This window comes from Mustela erminea, chromosome 2 (assembly GCF_009829155.1).
Source record: "Mustela erminea isolate mMusErm1 chromosome 2, mMusErm1.Pri, whole genome shotgun sequence".
NCBI classification, from domain to species: Eukaryota; Metazoa; Chordata; class Mammalia; order Carnivora; family Mustelidae; genus Mustela; species Mustela erminea.
This window is the reverse complement of record NC_045615.1, coordinates 66019626-66044452: the sequence shown is the minus strand read 5'-3', so window position 1 is coordinate 66044452 and position 24827 is coordinate 66019626. Positions and strand designations below refer to the sequence as shown.

The window sequence follows — 24827 nt, the reverse complement described above, 5'->3', positions numbered from 1 at the left end:
GGCTTGTTAAAACTGGTATGCATGCTCTGGTTAACAATACTGTATTGTACACTTCAAATTCTATAAGGAGGGTAGATCTTACATTAAGTGTTCTTACCATCAATTAAAAAACAAAAAACAAAAAACAACATACATGGTATAAAAGTATGTAACTGAGCATGTGTGCTAATCACAACCACCTAAATTACCCCATGAGTGTTTTCAGTGGATGAAGAGTGCAGGGTTCCTTTTTAGCTTTCTAAAGTAAGAGTTTAACTTTTGGCAAGTAATTTCTCATGATTATTTTACATTTAGAATGAGAAGCTAAAAATAAACCTATCAACTAGACCTGTAAACAGAGATCTTCAGGAATACTCACGTAACAATTCTTTCCAACTTCATTTAAAGCTTCCGTTTTCCTTAATGGCAGCTCTGCGTGTTTGTCTCAGAAAATAGTGTTCCATGTAGGGTGCTTAATAAACAAGAAAGTCTTTAGTTTTGGAATTGACAAGTTAGGAGCCAGAGTGTCTGGGTTTAAATCCTTAACCGACCACTTACTAGATTTGTGACAGTTAACCTCTTTATAGCATCACTTTCCACAATTATATGGATATCACTCAACTAGTATAGATAAATGAAACGATGCATGGGTGGTACTTCATCTGGTGCCAGATGATTGATGAGCACTTCCAAATATTAACTGTTATCGTGATCCCTATCATTACGTCAAAGTACTTGTATTTCCCCCCATGAGACTATGGGGCCATCAGGTTGGCTGAGTTGCACAGAGGGACCCTTGCCTTCTCATGCCTGCTTTGGCCGCTTTCACGCACCCTACTCCTTCCTCCTTGGCACACGCCCTTCCCCCTCCAGTACTCCTATTCCTATTCTGATGTCTTCTTCTTGACTTTTTTGTGTACTATTTTCCATCACTAATTTTCAGGGTTAAACCAGTTCTCTTATGATCGTTTTTCCCATTGCTGACTAACTTTAGCAATGGGAATGCTAAATAATTAATTTAATACCAGCTGAAAGAAATGTGGGCCATTGACATGTGTGTAATGGCATATGTGGTGCTGTTGTATTTAATTCATCCATCAGCTCTTTGGCAAAAGCTTGTGATATTGCAAAGCCATTAATGAAAACAAATTCCGGTTACCATTAGCCCACTCCCCCCCCCCCATTTTCCATTGTTTCAATCTCTGATATATTAAGAGTTAACATTATTTATTGACTGTATGAAGAACTACATTCAACCATTGATCTTGTTTTTTTTTTTCTGTTACTTAAAAATTCTTTTTATCTTTAAAGATCTGTTCACTGCTCTGCATTCCATTAGAAACATGGAATCTAGAGACTCCTTTAGATTTTTCTGCAAGCTTGGGAACTCAACTTGTTTTTCATGTTAATATATTACATTGTGTATGTAATAACCACTCATTATAAAGCATATAATCTTACAAAGAAACACATCTTTCTTCGTCCAACCCCTACTCTCTGACATCTTGCAGCCCCCTTCCCTGCAAGTAGAAATAGAAAATGTTGTCATGACAAATCCCCTGTTGGATCATGGGGTAAAACGTCTAGTACCATAATAATGAAACACTTTATGTGTGGGAGACGAATGATAGAAATAACAACTGTGCCACATCAGACCTCATTAAAGTCAATGAACTGTAACATGGGACTATTTGTAGTCTTGAACAGTTTCTATTGACTATTGTACTGTATTTATTATCTAAATATTGAAAACAGCAATAAAGACAACTCCTCATTTGCTGGAAACAAAGCCTCAACATAAAGCCCAGAAAAGATTCCATTGCACTTGGTTTGGAAATCCTTTTCTTTAATTGTGAAGTGCAGTTGTTTTCCAGTATGTTCTTGCGAGAGTCCCCAGTTTTCTCATAAATATGGTCATTTTCCCTTCATTATAAAATTTATAATTATCGATTAATTCTTGAGTAAACTTGAAGTGCCTCATTTAAACCAAGCACAAGCTAGAACTGAACTTTCATTGAGATAACAGGAAAGAAGTTTGGAAGTCAGTTTTGGCCCATTAGATGCCCTCAACAAGGCATAGAAACTCAACCAATTAAAAAAAAAGTGCCAGTGATATAGTAATGTTGAGAATTACATTTACCATGATTCTGATGTAAGTTGCTTATATTTATTTAAAACATTTAAATGGCAGTTGTTAAAATTTCCATTTTAACGTGTACAAAAATGTAGAAAGAGATTAAACAAAAGTCTTGTTCTCAATGCATTTCATGAGAAAATAAAAACATACTTTGCCAGAAGGGCATGCATAGCTGTTTAAAAATTCTAATGGGAAATATATTTTGGAATAAGTACCCCATTTTTTTTCTAAACTAGTTGCTTTAAAACTATTTGGCTACTACCCCAAGGAAGTACAGCATTTTACATTTAATCCAGTGCACACATACATATCCGTTCAGTTAACTTTAGGTGTCCTAATGTGTACACTCCTAATGTTTTCACATTTATTATCTGCCTAAGGGAGTCTTTTCTCTTGTTCTTTTTTTTTTAATATCTTCCATAAGTTACATTGTTTTATCCTCATTAATTGAACACAATTTCTGTACATATTTTATGTTTCATAAGTTTAACTTGGAACCATCATCAGGAAAATCTTGCTGGTGTAAAAACTAGAAAATATGCAGATTTATGAAAAGAATATTCATAAGATTACTTTAAGGATTTGATCTTTTTATTTGATTTTTTAAATTTCCTCAAGGAATTTGATAAAACCTTTCTAATTACTAACCTTAGGAGTCTGGTACATTATAGATATCCCTCTCCTTATTGAGATTATGATATAGCCTGGTTTAGGCTCAAAAGTAAAAATTGAGCCACTCCATTTTTGTTGTTTCTAACTAAAATACCAATTAACTGTTTTTACTAACAAACTATTAATTTTTATATTTTTTATTACTAGAATAACTTATAAGAATAGAATACCCTAAAACATTTCTTAGTGTGTCTCCTGTGTTTAAAAAAAAAGAGAGAGAGAAACATACTTTTACAACTTTTCAATTGAACTCATTGCCTTTAAAATAAATAACATATATCTGAATAACACTCTGTATAGAGTTATGGAGCTTGGCTATTATAAACTTTAATTATTACCTATTATTTATTATGATTAACTTTCTTTTATAAACTGACATTCCATGGAGATTAGAAACTTGAGGAAATTTGAAACAAAAACACACACATAAAAGATATTTAAAACAAACAAGTCTGTATTACAGATAGTGCAGTACATGCTGATCTAAATTATCTTGGGAAATAAATCTCCTGAATAAAAAAGTTATTTCTTTTAAAAATTAACACCATATGAAATAATGTTGGCATGATCAAATTGCCCATAGGCACTATTCCTTTATAAGTTCATTGAGTGCTAAGTCCTATGCCAGTAGCTAGACACACAAGGATGAACAAGGGAATTTGTACCCCCAAGAGCTTCCAGTCTGGTGGGAGAGTAGAACAAGTAATAATAGTACATCTGCCTAAGTAGCCATGTTATAAAAAGAAGAAGCAGGCCATTGAGAAAATGAAGCAGTTTGGAAAGTTGGCGCTGGTTGTGTCCAGTCTTGCAAACTACGGAGGTATGAGATCAGAAGTGAGAAGTGGCTTGCTGAGTCAGAGAGCACTAAGCTTGGAATCAGGAAACTGGTGTCTGCTGTGTGGGACCCTCAGCAGGTTGTTTTCACCTCTCTTGGCTTCAGTCTTACATTTGCAGAAATATGAATCATTGAGGTAGAAAGCTTGTTTAATCCGGTGAAATTTTACTGCAAATGGTTGCAATTCAGTATGACATTGAACTGCTCATATAGTCAGGTATAAAGCACTATGAAGCTCTGTGGGCTACGTGACCTCTTGGGTATGCTGTACTATAGACATTTTATGAGAAATACCTTTTAGCTAATATTGTACTTCTACCAAGCATTTGCTGTTTAAGTCTTTTACTTCTAATTGTGGAATGAAAGGCTTTGGTCTATGTTGAAAGAATTTCAGGCATTAAGCAAGCAAGCAGGTGGGGGGAATTTGGAGAAGGCTCTGAAATTAATCTGTGCCTACTTGTAAGGTTAATCTAGAATGAATGAAGGTAAACCTGTTTCAGGAAGGCTGTCTCTTCTGTGCCCAGACAGGTTCCTCCCTCTTGAGAGCCATCTGCAGCTGTTGGAGACCTTTTCCTGAGATTGGGTGTAGGGGAGGGACATCCTAGGCTTGCACACATTTCTCCTGTAGGCCCTCTACACCAGCACACACGGGCACACAGGACTTCAACATCTGCTTCCTGCTTCCTACTTGTCCTTTCCCTCCCTGGCTACCAGCTCAGTCTCCTGCTCTTTCCCTTGCCTTATCGTTTCTGTTTTTCTGCCTCCAGATCTCTGGATAAGAGTGTTTAATTTTTGGAATAGTTACTGTTATTTGTGGCATTTTTATATCATTTCTCTTACTCTTAAAGAGTCTCTTTGCCTCTGGAGATGAAACCACTAACTAAAAAAATTTAGCTTTTTATTAGGAGGTGTCAAATTGTTCAATTTTAATTTGAGGACTTACTACTTCTGTTGATGAATATGACAGTAATATATCTTGGAAATAGTTTATAAGCTTCAAGAAATTCATGAGAAATGAAGGAAACAGTCACTTAACTATGTAAATAGTACTTTATGGTTTTCATCCTCACAATAATCATATAAAAGGGGGTGGTTTTAGTATTATTTACCAGATCTTTAAATAGAGTAAAATCAAAGAGGTTAATTGGAAGTTAGCTCAATTTACTCAGTAGTGAAAACCTTGAAGTCTCTTAACTTTGCATTCCATGTTCTTTCTTTATACTAACTTGCCCCTTTGAATATCTTAATTGGAAGGTAACATTAATTTCTCTCAATCTTATTCACACACACTCAACTTTTCTTATTAAATACTCAAATACATTTGAGTATTTAATGTAAAAATACTCAAATACATTTGAGTATTGAGTATCAAATACTATTGATTAAATATAACAAGGTAATATAAATAATGCGGAAAGAAGGAGCTAATCTTTAGTGAACTCCTATTTTGTGTTGTTAAATATGTTCATTACCTTTTTCATGGAAATTCATTCAGGAACTAGTTCTCAAATGACCCATGTCAGTAGTGATCATTAGGTCATTCTCATAATAAGATATCACATTTCTCCCTATTCTGAGGTTTTAGATAATCTAAGCATGATCACTCAGGAGATGAATCTTCCCTTTGTTTCTTTTTTAAAAATCCACTTCCCTGAAATAGAACTGACATGTAAAAACCATACATATTTAATCTATCAACTCAACAAATTTCAGGATAAATAAACATCTGTGGGACCATCACCATGATCAAGGCCCTAGACATATCCATTATCTCCCAAAGTTTCACTCCACCCTCTAGTACTACTATTTTGTGTCTAGCATAATATCTAGCTTCTTAGGAAATTTTACATATATGGTACACTGGTGTTAGCTATGGGCACTGTGCTGCATGGCAGATCTCCAGAACTTATCTTCCATAACAGTAACTACGTACCCTTTGACCATCATGTTCCCATTTCCCTCTCCTGTCAGACCCTGGCAATAACCATTGCACTCTCTGCTTCTGTGAGTTTGACTGTTTTAGACTGGACATATAAATGCGATCACACAGTATTTGTCTTCCTATATCTGGATTATTTCACTTAGTATAATGCCTTTCAGGTCTATCCATATTATTGCAAATGGCAAGGATTTTCTTCTTTTTAAAGGCTAAATAATATTCCATTGCATGTATATGTCATATTTGCTTTAACCATTCAGCTGTTGATGGACATTTGGGTTTTTTCCATATCTTTGTTATTGTGAATAGTGCTGTGATAAACATAGGAGTACAGGTATTTCTTTTTGAGATTCTGACTTCAATTTCTTTGGATAAACACCCAAAAGTGAGATTGCTGGATTGTAGGTTAGTCTCAGCTTTAATTTTGTGAGGAATCTCCATACTATTTTCCTTAGTGGTTGCACCAATTTACCTTCCCACCAACAGTACACAAGGTGTTAGGTGATGATATCTCATTGTAGTTTTGATTTTCATTCCTCTCATGGTTCAATGATGTTGAAAACATTGTCATATACCTTTTGGCCATTTGTAGGTTATCTTTGGAGAAATGTCTACATAGGTTCTTTGCCCATTTTTAATTCCGATGGTATCTTCTTTTGCTTTTAAATTGTAGGAATGCCTTATATTTGGGGGCTATTAACCCCTTACCAGTTATATTGTTTGCCAATATTTTCTCACATTCCACAGACTAAGTTTTTATTCTGTTGATCATTTCCTTTGCTGTGCAAAAACTTTTTAGTTTAGTTTAAATCCACTTGTTTATTTTTTGCTTTTGTTTCTTGTGCTTTTGGTGTCATAACAAAAAAATCATTGCCAAGACCAATATCAAGGAGCCTTTCACTATGTTTTCTTCTAAGAGATTATAGTTTCTGTTCTCATGTTTAAATCTGTGATCCATTATGATTTGATTTCTTTCTTTTGTTTCTATCTACATTCTTTCTTTTTTTTTTTTTTAAGATTTTATTTATTTATTTGAGAGAGAGAGTACACAAGAGAGCACAAGCATGGGAAAGAGCAGAGGGAGAATCAAACTCTCACCCGAGCAGGGAGCTCAGGAGCTCGATGTAGGACTTAATTCCAGGACCTTGGGATCATGACCAGAGTTGAAGGCAGATGCTCAACCAACTGAGCCACCCAGGAACCCTATCCACATTATTTCCTACCCCCCCCAGAAGAGAGACAGCCAGAAATGTGTGTTGAAATACAAAAACAGGAGGTAAAAATGAAACAAAACAAAACCCCAGCCCATTATGAGTTCTGAAACTTTTCTCAAATACTTCCTGTTTAATTGTAAATGTTTATAGGTGGTAAAATATTTTACAAGGAAAAGTAAAATCCTAGTAAAAAAATCTCTTCTCTGAGTACTCAGAAAGGTTTTGTTTAAGCTCACCATGACATACTAGTAGGGGTGGGAAAGAATGAATAGATTCAAGTAATAGGAGTAGAATTGACCAGTTTGGGGTAATTTATCTGCTAAACCGGATAAGGGTATTCCAGACATATGCCATAACCATATATATATATATATATGAAGGCCCATATGTAAGCATGTTTACTTCTTGGCAAATATCTCACCTTAGAAAAGTCTTGTGACAGCTGGGTATGCCATTAGTAAGGTGTAGAGTGCTCCAGCCATATTAGTTTGGGACCAAAAGAATTGGCTTGGCTTAAGACACCTTACTATGATGTGATTTGATGACCCAGATGTGTCTCAAGTTGGGTTTGTTGACACAGGTCTTTAAAGCATTATCATCATGGCTAATTTTTTTCAATGCCTATCTCAGGCTGACGGTTTGCATTGTCTTTCAAGCAACAACTCTGTAACATGAAGAGCACCGAGTGTCATGAATTTTCTTATTATAGAGAGCAATCTGGTTTTATAGCCTCCCTCCATTTTCCATAACTCATTCTTCATTTCATGAATTCTCTGCTTGTAAACTTTCACTTCCTCTGTTGCTGATAGCTTCCCATTCATATTCTCGAACGAGTTTCTTTTGCAGACTCATGGCTTTTGCTGATAGAATTCACTGAAAATTTCTGCTGCAAGGATCTGGCCAAATTCAGTGACTAAGAGTCAGGTTTTAACTTCTCTGTTTGTTCTTAGAGTTCATGCCTGGCCAACACTTCATCACTCAGTTTGGAATGGAAGCAGTCACTATCTTTCTCCACTATTATTAACATCAGTTTTGTCTGGGCAACATTTATCATTTGTCTTTTCTGATTTTTCATTTTCTCACTCTAGTGCTCTGCCAGCTGTCTATTGTTAAATTCATCCCATCCAATCATTTTTGTTTAAAAATGATTTTTCCCTTAAATTCACAAGCAATATCAAATTGTCTTAGAGGCACAATAGACTTTTTCAGAATTTCTATTTATTCCCTTTTAAGCAAGATCTGTATCTATGTCTTTCTGAGAGTTTTACATAATTTAGTACTTCACTAAGCCTAATATAATAAGCCTAATATAATATAATAAGACTCACTTCAGTCTTATGTTTCTTACAGTAACTGAAACATCCTCTTCTCAAATCTAGTATATTTTTGGTAAACCTCATTGAGTTTATATTCTTACTTTATCACAACTTAGTTGAGCTTCATTTTCTCTCTCACATATTATGAAATTCTTTGTAAAACCTTTGACTTTCAATAGGTATGTTTTGCCAATTATCTTTTCCATTTCCTTAAATTTTATTCTTTCTCAATTCTCAGTATAACAGATGTATTTCCCTCAGCATTTGGTATATGTATTTTTAAGATTTATCTATTCATGTTAGAGAGAGAGAGAAAAAGGAGTGCACACAAATGGTGGGGAGAGGCAGAGGAAGAGGGTGAGAGGAAATCTTTAAGCAGACTCCCTGCAGAGTGCAGAGTCAAGTGTGGGGTTCGATCTCAAGTCCCTGAGATCATGACCTGAGCTGAAATCAAGAGTCAGATGCTCAACTGACTGAGCCACCCAGGCACCGCTGGTTTATTTCTTTAAGGCTCCGATTGAATATTTAAGACATATGTGTTCAGAAATATTCTTTGTTTCTTAATATCTTCAAAAGATATCATTGCTTTTTTAAAATCACTTTTTCATAATTTATTTTATTTTTTTATTTTTATTTTTTTAAAAGATTTTATTTATTTATTTGATAGACAGACATCACAAGTAGGCAGAGAGGCAGGCAGAGAGAGAGTGGGAAGCAGGCTCCCCGCTGAGCAGAGAGCCCCACGCGGGACTCGATCCCAGCACCCTGGGATCACCACCCGAGCCAAAGGCAGAGGCTTTAACCCACTGAGCCACCCAGGCGCCCCTCATAATTTAATATATTTTAAATTATTTTTATACTTTATTTCAAACTAGTTTTAAACATGAATGCAATTTATTTTTATTGATAAATTCTGTGGTTTAAAAAAACATTCTTGAGGGGAAAATGAGAAACTACTTTCAATAAGCAAATAATAATTACAGATTTCTGAAATTTGTTATGAAAATCATGACTAGGCTCTTCTGACATATTTTATGTGGGTGAGACAACAGTCAATCTAAGTACCTTCCACTGTAATTTTCCCTCTGGTAGTTATTAACATTTTCTCATTATTCTTGAACATTATTACATTTAAGTGTGATTTATTTCTATTGCCACTTGGGGTGTAAGTTCAACCTCAGGACTCCGATATTCAGTTCTGGAAAACTCTCATCTATTATCTCTTAAACAAGGACATCTCTATCATTTCTTCTGGGTTCTCTTATTGATATAAGTAAAATTTTGTTCCTTGACAAAAATAAATAGGTAGGTAGGTAGGTAGGTAATTAGACAGAAATAGAAATAGATAGATAAGGTCTTAGTCTTTTTGGACTACTATAATAAAAACCACAGACTGGGTGATTTATAAATAGCAGAAATGTATTTCTCATAGTTCTGGAGGCTGAGAAGTCGAAAATGAAGGTGGTAGCATTGTCACCTTCTGGTGAGAGCCCTCTTCATGGTTCATAGTTAGTGTCTTCTCACTCTATCCACACAGAGTAGAAAGGGTTAGGGAATCTTTGTGGGGTCTGTTTTATAAGGTACTAATCCCATTCATGAGGGTCCCAGCATCATGAATTAATTGCCTTCTCAAAGCCCCACCTCCTACTACCATCATTGCTGAGGGTTAGAATTTCAACATATGCGTTTTGGGAGCACACAAACATTCAGAGCAGAGTAGTTAGAGAGAGAGAGAAAGAGAGAGATCAGTATCGGATTTGTCTCTTGGCTGCATTTTGCATTTTTTACATAAATTCGTTCTTCAACCATATCCAGGCTAGAATTTGAGTATTTTGTTATATTTATTTTTAATTTTTTTTTATTTCAATGTCTATTTTGCTTTTTATTATCTTCCAGGTTTCTAAAAGTTTCTTTCAAATACATTTTTAAAAAAGATTTTATTAATTTATTTGAAAGAGAAATCAGAAGTAGGCAGAGAGGCAGGTGGAGGGGGGAGAAGACTCCCTGCTGAGCAGAGAGCCCGATGCGGTGCTCCATCCCAGGACCCTGAGATCATGACCTGAGCCCAAGACAGAGGCTTAACACACTGAGCCACCCAGGTGCCCCTCAAATACATTTTTAAAAAAAATTTATCTTTTAAATCCCTTACTCTTCAATAGATGTTACTTCTTCATTTATCTCTTTAAGTATAATTAACATACCAAATTTTGTCTGATTTTTTAAAATGATTTTATTTATTTGTTCATTTGATAGAGAATGTGTTTGCATGCATGCAGGGTGAGGGCCAAAGGGAGAGGGAGAGGGAAAGAATCCTAAGCAGGCATGTTGACAGTGGAGCTCACAACTTAGGGCTCACTCCCATGACCCTGAGATCTTGACCTGAGCCCAGATCAGGAGTTGGACATTTAATGAACTGAGCCACCCAAGTGCTCCTGTCATATGGTTTTTAAAAATTAATTTTAGCTGGAAATAATTCATGATCCTATTATTGAGTATTGCCTGTCATGGCCTTAGATTTCTTCATTTGTTTTGGAATTTTTTTGTGTACCCATTATGAGTAGGAGGCATTTTCTTTCTTTTGCTATAGTTTTCTCACTATGAATGCCTTTATTTTCTCTGTACTCACTCTTTTTTACCCAGTTCTTTTATGTTTTTTTTTTACCTGACATCCTCAGCCTTCTAGACCAGGTTGGTCCTAAACTAGCATTTCTGGACTTTTGTCGCAGATTTATGTTGTAGATGTCATAGAGTTAGGCACCCAAACAGCAGATGCTTACTTTATTTTCTGATTGAGAGATTATGTCTGTATTCTTCAGCCATTAAGCCAGAGACTTGGTTTTCGTTGTTGTTGGTTTTTTTTATTTGTTTGTTTGTTTTTCAGCTTGTCTTTAGCATTTCTAAGCCACTGATTCTGATTAGAGAACTTTTGTGTATTTATTCTCCAGAAATAGTACTTGTGGCCATCATTCCTCTGTCTAGAACTAGGTTCTAGAACTAGGTTCATGGCTTTATCCCTCCTTTCCACTTTGCATTTCTGTTCCATTTCTAGCCTGTGGACACACCCATTTCTTTTTTGAATACTAATTATTCTATTACATCTTATACATCCCATCCATCTTATACATAACCCACATCACCTCCTATGCAGACCACAGACATCATTAAGTATATAGTGTTTACTAACTGCTTAGCTTAAGTGATTTTGTATAGAAAAGAAAATCTGATTCCTAATCCTAAGGACATTGTAAATATCAGAATATGTCAATATATTTTTGTGCATGTATGTTTGAGTGTATGTGTAAATAAATATATTTTTCATACCTATTAGGGTCCTACTAAGTTTATTTGCCTATTTATGTGATTCTCCTTCTATTCTCAGTTTGGCCAAGTTAATCCTGGATAGTATCCAAGAAATTTTACTCTATGCAAAAGGAAAGGAAGAAAGAAAGAAAGAAAAAAGAAAGAAATTAGTTTCTCTTATTCCAGAATACAGAGAGAAATCTGAAATTCTGAATAACAGTTTTTGACTCTGCTGCAAAAATTCTTCTCCTAAAATTTTCAACCAATTTTATTATTTGATTGTTTTTAACCTCTTACAAAACACAGATGGCCAGACTAACTCTATGTAAAAGCTTGAGGGGAAACTAACTGGCCCACTGATGTTTCTGTTCTCATGACAGTGTTTCCATGTGGAAGTTGGTAGCTCAGAATCCCGTTGAAAGCTGACTGGATGCTAAGGCCTGTGCTGCTTCTCTCTTAAACTTTCTAGAGTTTGGGGGCGCCTGGGTGGCTCAGTGGGTTAAGCCGCTGCCTTCGGCTCGGGTCATGATCTCAGGGTCCTGGGATCGAGTCCCGCATCAGGCTCTCTGCTCAGCGGGGAGCCTGCTTCCTCCTCTCTCTCTCTCTCTCTGCCTGCCTCTCTGCCTACTTGTGATCTCTCTCTGTCAAATAAATAAATAAAATCTTTAAAAAAAAAAAAACTTTCTAGAGTTTGGAAGTCATCAGTCCAACTTAGCAGGTCGTTCTTTAAAACCAGGAGAGTCTGTATTTTCCTTGGCCTCTTTCTTCCAGCAAATATTATAAGACCTTAATTCTCATTGTGGGCTAATTATTCTTTTCTATTTGCCTGAACCATAATTCAGTGGGAACTAGTCCTACTCAAGGAAATGAAGGCAGAAATTATATAATTGAGAGTAATGGCTTGAAAGCCATGAATGTCTAGAATCTTGTTGTAAGTCTGATGCATACTAGCTAGGTGGTCCTTATAGGCAATTCACTGGGGAAAAAAAAAGAAGTTTTTTCCTCCACTTTCAAAGTGAGTCATCGTAAAGATTAAATATTTACTGACTGACAATAATGAGCTAGCTCCTTGGGAAAATGAGGCCTATAGCTAGTACCTAAACACTTTCCAATTAAGAATATGATTTTAACTCCACTGGTTCTCAATTAGAGAAATTTCACTATATGAAAATTCATATGTAATAAAATGGAAATATTATAAGGATTATTTCCTTTATGAATATATACTTTTAATTAACTGTGAACTAAATATTTTTAAAGGAATCGTGATGGACCTGACTGAAGAGAAACTATTGTCATTTGTGCTCAGTGCTTTTAATTATTAATATACTACAACCTTTAGAAAAAAATTTTTCATAAGAAACATGAAATCTCAACAGTACCAATTTGTAATTAAAGTTTTTCTTTATCGATGTTATCCAGACAGGATGAATGAAAGTTCTGAATGTTTATCATTCTTAAGTAATGCTAGATGATTAGACATCTGGCGTAGGTTTTATAATTAAATGAGGCTTAAAAGTTATACTGATAGGATAATGCTGGCCTTTACAAATATCTGGTCCCTTTCTTGAGGTTGTCAGTTAAAAACAGTGATAAATTGTAGAAAATACTTACTAGCCATTTTTGAACAAGAAACAAAATATTAAAACCATGTTAAAAAATATATTCTTTATATTTTAGGCCCTCCAGGGAAACGAGGTAAGAGGGGCCGAAGAGGAGAATCTGGTAAGTCTCTCTTTCAGCTGCTCCTTGTCATTAATGTTTCAGTTAGATTCCTGCATCTGTTCCTCCTAATTAATTATTATATTGTCTTTCTAGAGATTGTGCATAAGCTTGTGTATTTAAATCTCCTCTGCTAGACCTAGAATTTTTTTCATCTTTTTCTTTCCATCAAACTGTAGGTAAAAGTTTGGAAAATATTGTTAATTTCTTAATGTTTGATAACAACTGGGACCCAATTTTGGGTTACTTTCTGCATCAGGTGAAGTTGGGCCTTTCTGCTACAGTCGACGGTTTCTAGCTGCACACAGTGTGGCCACCCGCCCACGCTTCCGTCTCCATAGAGAGCAAATGCAGGATCTTTATGAAAACATCTGCTTTGGGACACTGAGGCACATGTCTTGGAAAGCTTTATTGTTATTTTATCCAACTGGTACAATTTTGCTATGCTTTTACTCTCATTCATTTCAAAATTTGGAATTTTTATTCCTCTTGTATAACCCTAGAATTTTCGTGATGACAGCAGCCTCAGTAATCAATCCAGCATTTTCATTTTGTAGTTGAGGAAATGGAGGACCTGGAGCAGTCAGGTGATTCGGCCAAGGCCGTGCAATAGTTTATGAGCAAAATTTGAAATGGGACCAATTGCCCTGGTGCCCATTTCAGTTGAGTTTTTGCTTTCAGGCCAAATCACTGTATGTATCTTCCTCTTACCTTGCAAGGAAGAAGTGATGGCCTGATAAGATTTCACATGATCATTGACATTTTTGGCATTTTAGACTTTATAAAACAAGCAAGACAGTAAGTATACACTCTTTTGGATATTTGGTTTCAAAAAAAATTTTTTTTCAGTCTTTTTCTTCATTTTAAAGGTAATTTAAGGTTTGATTTTAGTGTGCTAAGAGATACCATTTTCCACTATTTTTTAGTAAGTATTTATCAATGTTAAAAACAAGCAATTTCTAAGTGTTAAAATAGCAGAAATACTAACCTACCAAAAAAAGCAACAGATTGATTTGCTGTGGGTTGTTGTGTGTTTTTTGTTTTTTATTTTTTAATTTTTGTTTTTTCTTGGTCTCATTTCCTTTTTCAGAAAAGAAAACTAAAGATGTCAAAGTAAAAGGGATTTATGAAAATTCAGTAATTTAGGCAGTATAGCTGCTTAATTCCTTTTAAGAGTTCTTAAAAGTTATCTTTAAACCTCATTTATTCTAAATAATTGGATGCTTGTATAGGGATCCCTTTCACAATACAAAGTATTATATTAGAAGATGGTTTATAAATGTGTTTTAAGGAAAGAAATAATGAAATATTAGTGGAACAAAATAATCAGTGAATTGATCTTTGTCAAAGGAAATAAAAAGGATCTGGGGGAAAGGTAAACATTTCGTACTGATGTGAAGTTTTATAGAAAAATTAAAAAGTCAGTTTCTAACTTATTGACTACTAAAAACTTGTGTTTTAATTGAATATACAGCATGGAAATATTGAAATTTTCTGAGACATTGCCTGTGTTTTGATGAGGATGTACAGTTTCAAAGAAACAAATATTAGAGTTTAGTGCTTTATATATTGACAATGCTACTGAATGAAAAAATATTCTTAGAACAAATCGTGGGTAAATTTCTCATTTAACCACTTTGTCAAACTCAGGAAAGTTATATGTCAATTCTCTCTAACTTGGCTTTCATAAATAACCAAAGATCCTACTGATTCATATTTTATCTAAATTTTTAGGTATAAGTAGGACGTCTTAAGATGAACCTCTCAGTAATTTATAGACAGGTCTCAGGGAATCTGAACATCCATTGAAATTTCATGTAAAATTTGAAATTCAGATAGATGTAAATACACTTTTCTGATGTGGTATCAAAGTTGTCCATGACCTAATAAAAAGATTAAGAATCACTGAATTCTAAGTGACTTCTTCATCTTGTATTTTGCTGATGATTATGACAATGTTTTCATCTTGTGTTTAATCTTAATATTTTGTATCTTCACTAATTCATCTTCCTCTTTCTCTTATTCTCTCCAACCCACCCCCACCCCACAGGTCCTCCTGTAAGTATATTTGCTGCATTTGGGCTTTTGTACATTAATTGGGATCAAGTACATTAAAACCTTGTTATGACATCAAAATATAGTCTATATTTCAATTAGAAAAATGTTACTGGCCTTTGAAGAGTATTTAGTGTTGGGAAATTATATTTTAAAAATTTTATTTATTTATTTGACAGAGAGAGAAATCAAGATCACAAGTAGGCAGAGAGGCAGGCAAAGTGAGAGGAGGGAAGCAGGCTCCCCACTGAGCAGGGAGCCCGATGTGGGGCTCGATCCCAGGACCTGAGATCATGTCCTGAGCTGAAGGCAGAGGCTTAACCCACTGAGCCACCCAGATGCCCTGGGAAATTATTTTTTAAGTAAAGTATTTTGCATATGTTCACGTGCAAAACATGTTTATTAAAATAAACCTTATTTTTAATATGATCACAAACTAGTTAGTCTCCTGGGAATTTTGGAATAACTTATGAAGCTCCTGATATTAAATACTTTTCCTGGAATTCTGAGGTTTCTCTTGAAGCAAATCCCCATGCTATTTCGCACTTCTTTTTTCATCTGTTTAAACTTGTATCTGAAATATTTGCATTTGCCAGTTCACCAAATGTAGATGGCAACATGATCATGGAAATGATACCCCCCATGGGCTTGGTCTGGTACTCCCTCCTTAGGCAACACTCCCTTTGAAGTCTGTTGGAGTTTGCCTGCTTAAGAACATGAGATGGAGTCCTTGGAGGGTTGCACTTTCTTTTTTCTTTCCTTGAGTAGGTCAGAGCTCTAGCATTCCAGCCTGCTTTGCACTCACAGGAACAGATTATCTTGTCAGCTTTGAGCTAGATGTGTTTTTGAGTAATAATATCCTGGATATCTGTTGTCTGACCCCAGTGTTTGCATTGTCCACTGTACGTTTACAGTAGCAGTGATCATTGGCCTTGAGATATTTGCTCATCCCGAATAGCCAGTTTGCTCCAGGGTTCAAAGACTCCACATTGGCAACGTATCTAACAGGCCAGCATGGTCTGGGGAGAGGGGCTTAGCGTATACTCGTATACTTTATTCAGAGGAAGCATTGGCTTCCAAATATCTTTTGCAGTCTTCCTGCCAGGTTCAAGGTTGGAACATAAATCATGTTAGAAGTGACTTTGCTTCTGTAACTGACTTTCAGCTCCTGCTTAATGCTAGGCAGATGGCATGGCCCAGGTCTAGGAGCCTTAGTCTTTGGCTTCCTATGTAAGCCTTTGTCTTTAAAACTAGAAACAAACCATTACTACCGAGAGGAAACTCTGGAGATTACAGCCAGAATATAGTGTTCAAGGCTTTTTTTGTTGGATGAAAGTATTAGACATACCAAGAGGTAGTTAAATCTTGCTTCTGCCATACAGTGACATTCTGGGTTCTAGTATTTCCTTTTTGGCCCTTCAAAAGTTTTCAGCCGCCATACAGGCCCTCCCTTCTTGGGACTATCTAGTAGTCCAGGTTCTCCACTAAAGATTTAATTGTTCTTTCTTATTATATAGAAAAAAAAATCAAACTAATATGTTTAGGCATACCTGGGAGATACCGTGGGTTCAGTTCCAGACTCCTGAAATAAAGAGATAAACAGAATAAAATGAGTCAAATGAAGTTTTTGGCTTCCTAGTGCATATAAAAGTTAACGTTTACACTGTACTGTAGTCTCTTCAGTGTGTAATAGCATTATGTCCAAAACAAAAACAAGGTACCTGCCTTAATTAAAAAATACTTTCTTGCTAAGAATGCTAACCATCATCTGAGATTTCAGTGAGTCAAAATAACTAATCACAGATCACCATAACAAATATAATAATAATTAAAAAGTTTGAAATATTGTGAGAATTGCCAAAATGTGACACGCAGACAAAAAGTGAGCAAATGCTATTAGACAAATGGTTTCTGTGGACTTATTTGATGCAGGATTGCTACAAACCTTCAATTTATAATAAAAAAAAAACCCTAAAATCCTGTGAAGCCCGATAATGCAAAATGTAATACACATTTCTGTATATGGCAAGTAATATTCTAGGCACTCCACACACATACTTTCATTTTATCTCACATAAATTTTGGTATTACCATTCCCAATGCTCAGTGAGGGCAAGACTCACAGAAGTTAATTACCGATGATTTCACCTTTAGAGAGGGTTTACAATTAGATGTGTCTGGTTTTAAAACCTTTCCACTTACCACATTATCCCTATCCCTTATAAAATATGAGTATGTTACAACATGGATCGCTGTCACACAAGTTTGTCAGGCTATGGTCAAATCATATTCCTTGAAATAAGTAATTATATGTATTAAAAACATATCTAAGAAATGTAAAGGTGTTGCTCTAGAAAATGAGCATTCAGACTGTCCCATCTTGATGGCATTTTGAAGAAGGTATACTGTGTTTCAAAACTGCATGAAATCCAAGAAATAAGGTATAATTATGAGTTTTAATAATAGTTGAGTTTATAATTTATAATTTTCATAATTCAATAAATAAATTAATAATTTGATAATAAATGAGTTAATAATACTGACTAAAAGATAATTGATGTCATGTTTAAAAAGATGAAAAACGATTGATTGCAAAAAAGAGAAAAAGTATCTATTGATCATGCTCTCTTTACTAATAGAATGGAGTCTTCTAGTACTTGGGACTGCATATCATAGGAACACTTATGGATGAAATGCCTTATAATGAAATCCTCTTGAGCCTTTAATTTCTAAACACTTATGATTTTCAAGAAGGATTAGTGTTTTATCAAATTTTACTTTAGAGTTATAAAATATTTCCATCATATTTCTCACATCTGAATAAAAATAAATGAACAGTGACATCATTATGGTTAAATAGGTTTACCAATGATATATTTATTGAGGTGTAATATCTAATTATTGACAATTGTAATTTGAAGTGACCATACTCATCCTAGTTTTAGCATCACTTAATTGTATGTGTATTTTTTCTCATTGCATTTCTTTTTCATGAACTGAAATCTGAAAATTTCTGTATTTTTATTTTTAGAGTAATTTTTCCCCTAATTTTGCATTTAAAAAATATATTTAACTGTCTTCACAAATAAGAAATTGGATGAAATATCAAAGCTTATGCTGCCATTTTAATGGCAATTGCCCTTGCTTCCATCCTTTAAATTCAGTGTAAAGCACAAGGTGGTCTGAGAATTTCGATAGTCTTGCTTTTGGTGAGGAATCCATGGCACAGAGCCTGTGCCAGACCCCTTGGCAAAAGTAGATTCCTCGAGCTCCTTCTAGGTATGAGCTTTTGTGGTCCCATGGTTTCACATGTACAGAAAGATTATGAAGTGTAACCTCATGTCTTGTTGTGTATTTTCTTGTCGTTCATGTTCATTTGTTGTGAAATGTGCTCAGTAGGTACAAAACCGCATTCGCACACTTAGGAAACATACAAATAAAAGATTGATTGGGTATTATAGAGGGCACGGATTGCATGGAGCACGGGGTGTGGTGCAAAAATAATGAATACTGTTATGCTGGAAATTAAAAAAAATAAAAAAAAAAATAAAAAAAAAAGATTGATTAGCCTGAAGGACAGTATCAGATCTCCTGCCACTAATAGTCACCTTTTTCATTGCCTTTCTGAAGTAATATCCTGAAGTAGAATTTAAAAAAAAAAAAGCATAATGATAGAATTTAATTTAGCAACTTTCCATTTATACCTTCATTTGATATATTTTGGAAAGCTTAGGTATTGTTACACTAGAATTATGTCTGGCCAAAGTGAGTATTCTCTGTCAGTTTCTATGTCTTGCATATTGAGATCATTTATAATTTAAACCTTGAAATACAACTTGATTTTGATCCCACATATCAATTTACTCTTTAGGAAGAAGCTATTCAGCTTAAAACTCAGTTACCCTCTTTGACAAAAAGATATCACTATCATAAGAGTCTCTATTATAGAAGGCTCCAGTGGAGTACTCTCATGTAATTTGCTTTTACATGGATATCAGGGACTTTTTTCTATTTTCTTTTTCATAAGGGTAACATGTATTCAAACATTGTTCAGAAGAAATCCATGAAAGTGGTTTGACTGCCTAGCTTGGGTATCATGAATATATTTGCTAGAATGATTGGCCTGACCATTGTGTTACCTGATTGCACACAGCATGAATTGTACCTTCTATTTTGGATGTCTTAAAAATACATTCATGTTTCAATAAGAAGCAAACAGTAAGATGAAAATTCACAAAATGACTTCAGAGTTTTCAAATGTAGCAGATTTTGCACTATTTTGGACCATTTTTCGAGTCAGTGGAAGATGTGGTTTCTCTGTCCTTTTGTCCCCAAAGGAAGTGCTATTCTAATATTCATAGGTAGCAGATTCAATCGAGTCCAAGAGTGTAGCCAGGAAAGAGTCAGGAGACCTGTTTTAACTGGCTCTTTATTTGTATCGGTCTATCAAGCCGTATAATTGTGCTTGACTGACAGAGATATGATGTTATTGTTGGTAGCGTAGAACCCTCTGAGGTGTGAAATATGAGGCTCTTGTGCAGCCTATTTTGTCCCATCTACCTTCAGCAATTGTCAACTCCATTTGAAGCCCAGAATCTTGTTGACAGATGAATGAAGCAGACTTAGCCAAGTTAAGCTTACAATGCTATTTCTGCCAATATGGTAGATGAATTAGGAAAAGAAATCTCTGAGGAAATTTTAGATGAAAAACTCTGATATCTTTACTTCATATTGAAAAAGCAATATGACTTTTAAGTCAATAGTAAATCTTTTCCAGATACACTAATAATTGCAGTTTGTGGTAAACTTCCATCAACATGTCACTTTACAGACCAATTCTCATACCAGCCTCCTGATGTAGAGATTTATTATATCCATTTTACAGACTGAGAAACTGAGTGTTGGGCTGGTTAAGTAATTTTGCTCAAGCACTCACATTTAGCAGGAAGCTGAACCAAAATTTGAACCCATGTCATCTCTATCTCTCTTAAGCCCATTTCTCCCATTCCCATATCTCTATAAGATGTTTTTCAGGCAAGTAAGGTTTAAGGTTTACCACTTTCTTTGCAAATATCTTCTTTGTTGTGTCTTATCCTACTCTTTGTTATTTACAGTTCCTATTAAGTTTTCTTAGTTACCTATAGATCTCCCATCTTCCATATGCTCTTTCATACAGCCGGTTACTCAAGACAAGCTTATAAATTATCTAATTCACATCTAATGAGTGATGATAAGAGCTTTTCCTCTGAGTCAAGAAAATTAAATATAAAATTGTCTTAGAATATTTCAGTAAATGTTCCTTTAATTTCTTCTTTGTTATATTCCTGTTTAATTATTAGCATATTTTAATTTCTATTCAGGCTCAAAGAGTATGGTTTTGGATGTATAGTGGCTTATTTTTTCTATAATAACGGGCATTATTGTTGATAGAGCAAACCATTTATCTTAGAGGAAGCAGAATCACGATAATACACTAGGATGGCTAGATAAAATTCAGATATAGTCACCATAACAAACCAAAGAAACAGACAAAACAAGCCTGGAGAATTAGTTTGTATCTAAGGCTGTTTGGGGACAGGGCTATAATAGAATGACCATAGGCTGTCACAGATGGGTAGTTCATTTTGGGACACTGAACACAGGTTTGTCTCTTGGAACAAATGGTAGAAAAAGTGGATATAACTATAATTCTTACATAGAATAGATTCCCTAGTGTCTTTTTACGTTTTCTGTTTTGAGTGATTCAAGCTGCCATTTTTGAAGAGGGAAATGTGTTTAGTGGCAATTTATTTCAATGCTCCTTCTCATATTGTTTATGTAGATTTAGTGCCAGATTAAGCAGAACTTTGGAATTTTTGAAAAGGGAAAGATAATGGGAAAAGACCCACAAATTGAGGCAAATAAGGGCATTTAAAAAGGGGGGGAGAGGAGGAACTAGACATACAAAAATATTGACAATGTTTTTCTTTGCAACATTATTTTTTCTACTGATCTATTTCTAGATGCCATCTGTTTTAGAATAACTGTAGCTATTATAACAGACAGACCCTGAGATGTTAGTAGTTTACCACAATATACATTTATTTCTTATACATGATGAGGGATAATCTTTCAAGGACCCAGAGTGGTGGAGACTATCTTTCATCCAAGTGTTCTAAAGTTACACTGAGCATAGATACGCAGCTATCAGATAAGAAAAATAAGGAAAGAGAGTTAAAGGTTAGATAGAAGAATTTTTTTTTGGCCAGCACTTGAAGTTCAGGGTTTTATGGTTTATATCACTTTTGACCACATTCCTTTGGCAAGAGTCAACTTCCATTTTCACATATAACTGCAAGAGAGAACAAGAAATGTAGTTGTTGCTCAGAAGAAAAGGTAAACACATTTGGTAACAGCCAATCTCTGCTGCCCTGTCTGGAAATAATTTCTTAAGAAATAGAAAAAAAAAAAAAAAAGGGAATAGAAAAAGTCAGAAATCCTCAGAGAGATTTACATAGGTATGCCACCTGGGTTAAATGTAACCTCTGTCTTACTGGTAACATTTTAGAGAAGAAAAACATTCTTCAAAACTATTATCACTAGAATGGGGCACCTGGGTGGTTCAGTTGGTTAAGCATCCATCTCTTGGTTTTGGCTCAGGTCATGACCTCGGGGTCATGGGATTGAGCACTGTGTCAGGCTCTATGTTCTGCGTAGAGTCCGCTTGAGATATTTTTCTCCCTCTCTTTTTCTCCCCCTCTGCTCCTCCCCCTACTTGAACTCTCTCTCTCTTTCTCTTAAATAAATAAATAAATAAATAAAATCTTAAAAGAAATATTACTAGAATTTTTGGACAGGAAGTAAAAGTAAAAAGGAAGAGGGTTTTTTTGTTTTTGTTTTTGTTTTAAGTTGGGAATTGGTTTATAAGAAGTAGGGTTTTAATGCCAGGTCATGAGCCCCAGTCCTGCCCAGGTTACTTTGAAACATCATTGATAAGGAGGGCTTTTTAACTTTAAGCATCATCAGACTCTGCTATGGCTTTCTCTTTCTTCTCTCTACTGTCTCTTGTGCCACTGAGTGACTTCATTACCTTTGCTACAACAGTATTGGGTTCAGGCTAACCTACTCAACAAGGAACAATTCTGATTATCTATCTTGTTTCAAACTCTCAGTTGTTTCAGGTGAAAGCTTAATGTTTAGTAATACTTTTATGAAAAAAATGACTAATCCTTTTATTTATTTATTTATTTTTTCATTTTTACTTTTTAAAGGGCTGATTGTGTTTTTTGGGGGAGGCTCATGTCCTAAGTGTGTGTACATGAGTGCCTTCCACCAAAGTCACCCCCAAAGTCCCAACTGTACAGCCAAAGCCTACATCTGTGACTAATGCTTTTAATGCGGCTCTTAGAAGGTTTGAAAAGTAAGCAACTGTCACTCTTTGGTGGGAAACCGATGATTAAAACCAAAGAGAGTTTAGACATGCATCCTCACTCTCCCAGAGATACTTGATAGATGAAATAAGAGAGAGTTAAAAGAGTGTTTCTTTTTAGATTAAAAAATAAAAAACAGAACAGGTAGCACTAACACAGTCAGAATTACTAAAAAGGAACCTCTCAGTTTTAAAGTTTTTGCTCTAGGTTGCTCATCAGACACTTGTAAACCTTTCAAGTAGCCAGTCTACAAACAAATGGGGTGTCACAGCACTCTTCTCTGTTTGACTTTCTTGTGATCAAATATTTAGTTATGTTGCTGAATTCCTAAGACTCTCTGCCTATGGAAGCCTGCAAATAAAAAGCTTCTGGGACAAGGGGAGATAATTATATGACTTCCCATTTGTGGATTTGTGGGCAATAACTAGGCTGGTCAAGAAAGTCACTCTAAAATAAAGTGCTGTTAGAAAGCAGTTTGGAATCATTCTGAATGTTAGCATTTTGAAAAAGGTCAAACAAGTAATTGAAGGGTACATCATTGTTTCCTCGTGAATGTCTATGTACTCAGACGAGATCGGGCGCGTTCAGGGTGGTATGGCCGTAGACATATGTACTCAATAACCTTTGTGGAACATGTGATTACAAAGAAATCCTCAATGTTCCCGTTCTTCTAAACTAGCTACTCAAAATGCTGTGATTTTCTCTTGTAAAAGGGTGGCTTCTGCTTCATTTCTGATGATGGGGACACCATGAATTTGGCCTACATTTGGCCTCCATTGGCTAAGTGACCTGTTTGATCAGAATGGAGTCCTAGACTATAATATAGAAAGAATTCTCCCATCTAGATGTTAAATGAACCTTAGTTCTAGCTTTGGTGTAATTAAAAGTCAAGCCATGAACCTAAAGTATCTTAGGTTACTTAAATGTTCATATGATTTTAAAAAAATCATTCTGAATGATATTTTTAATGCCTTTTTTATTTTCACAAATCCGCGTGCTTTCTTGAGATTTGCTTAGGGTTAAATAAAATAATGCTTTTTCTCATTTTCTTACTTGTTAATCATTTCAGTCTCAGAAATACATATACATCTCTAGCTTTTATTTCTGTAGAATTTTTTTTATTAGAAAGTATGTCTTTATGGTCAAGGAAATGAATAATAGGATATATTATAGAATATAATCATATAGAATCATAGGATATAGGGTCAGGAGATATTTTAAAGGGTTATTAATAATTATCTAATACAGTTATTCAAATATAGTGCCATTTATCACTGATTCATTCATCAAACTCATATTGAGTATCTAATATATGCCATACCCTCTGCTGTATATGGTGGTGATAAAATAGATAAGACGCAGTCTTCAAGAAAATTAAGAGTCTAGTGGAAGCAAAACAAACAAAGATATAGCAATATTATGTGAGAAGAAGTATGCTCTGGTATGCTCTTTTTGTACCTAGGGGTACAAAAGAAGAACAATAGAAGGATAAATAACTCAGATTTGGGTGGGGGATGAGATCAGGGGTACCTCGGATTTATGATAAGTCAAGGAATTATTGGTATGAAAAACTTAAGGAAAGCAATGTTTTCAGGAAGGTTAGCATTTTTGAAGACTTTGAGGCATGAGACAGAATGGTATTGGGGAAAGCTGCATTTTAAATAGTTTGAAGTGTAAAGTTCAGGGCCATAAATCAAGAGAGCAGATACTGGAGTGGATAAGTCTGCAAAGGACCATGCAGGCATGCTAAGTCATTACCCTGAGAGTATAAAAAGTCTGAAATATGTAAGAAGTAGGAAGACATGGTCAGATGAATATTTTAGGAAGATCATTCTTGCTAAAGGACAGAAGGACAAAAGGGAAGTGAGAGATGATTAAGGTACTGTTGCAATTCCTTAGGTGAGAACTGTAATGGCTTGGAGAGAAGTAGAGATTGGGATAGATTCAGGCTATTAATGAGGTAGAAAAGGCAGAAATTTGTGACTAGATGTAAGGGTGAAGAAGAGAGAGAAGTGGGGGTGATTCTCGGGCCTTGCTCTGGGTAATAATAGTGCAGGCCACTGGGACAAGGAATAAAGAAGGCAGAAGAGGTTTGGTCTAATGGAGAGTTATAGATGCATATTGGACATTCAAACTGAAGCATCCAGTTGCCAGTTGGCTATGTTGTCATTCCACTCAGGGGAAAGGTTTGAGCTGGAGTGTCAGCTTGGGAACAATGAAAGTAGAGCTGGTTATTGAAGTGATTGAAG

At 35.2% G+C, this 24827-nt stretch overlaps 1 protein-coding gene across 15 annotated transcripts in view; it reads left to right on the top strand.

Annotated features, from left to right (window-relative positions):
* The window catches only part of COL25A1 (collagen type XXV alpha 1 chain), a 463262-nt gene that overhangs the window by 235895 nt on the left and 202540 nt on the right, over positions 1–24827 (top strand). For all 15 annotated transcript variants that reach the window (XM_032333117.1, XM_032333109.1, XM_032333114.1 and 12 more), the window contains 2 exons: positions 13073–13117; positions 15165–15172. In XM_032333117.1, the coding sequence (XP_032189008.1) occupies positions 13073–13117; positions 15165–15172 (53 nt within the window). The remainder of the gene's footprint in view (positions 1–13072; positions 13118–15164; positions 15173–24827) is intronic.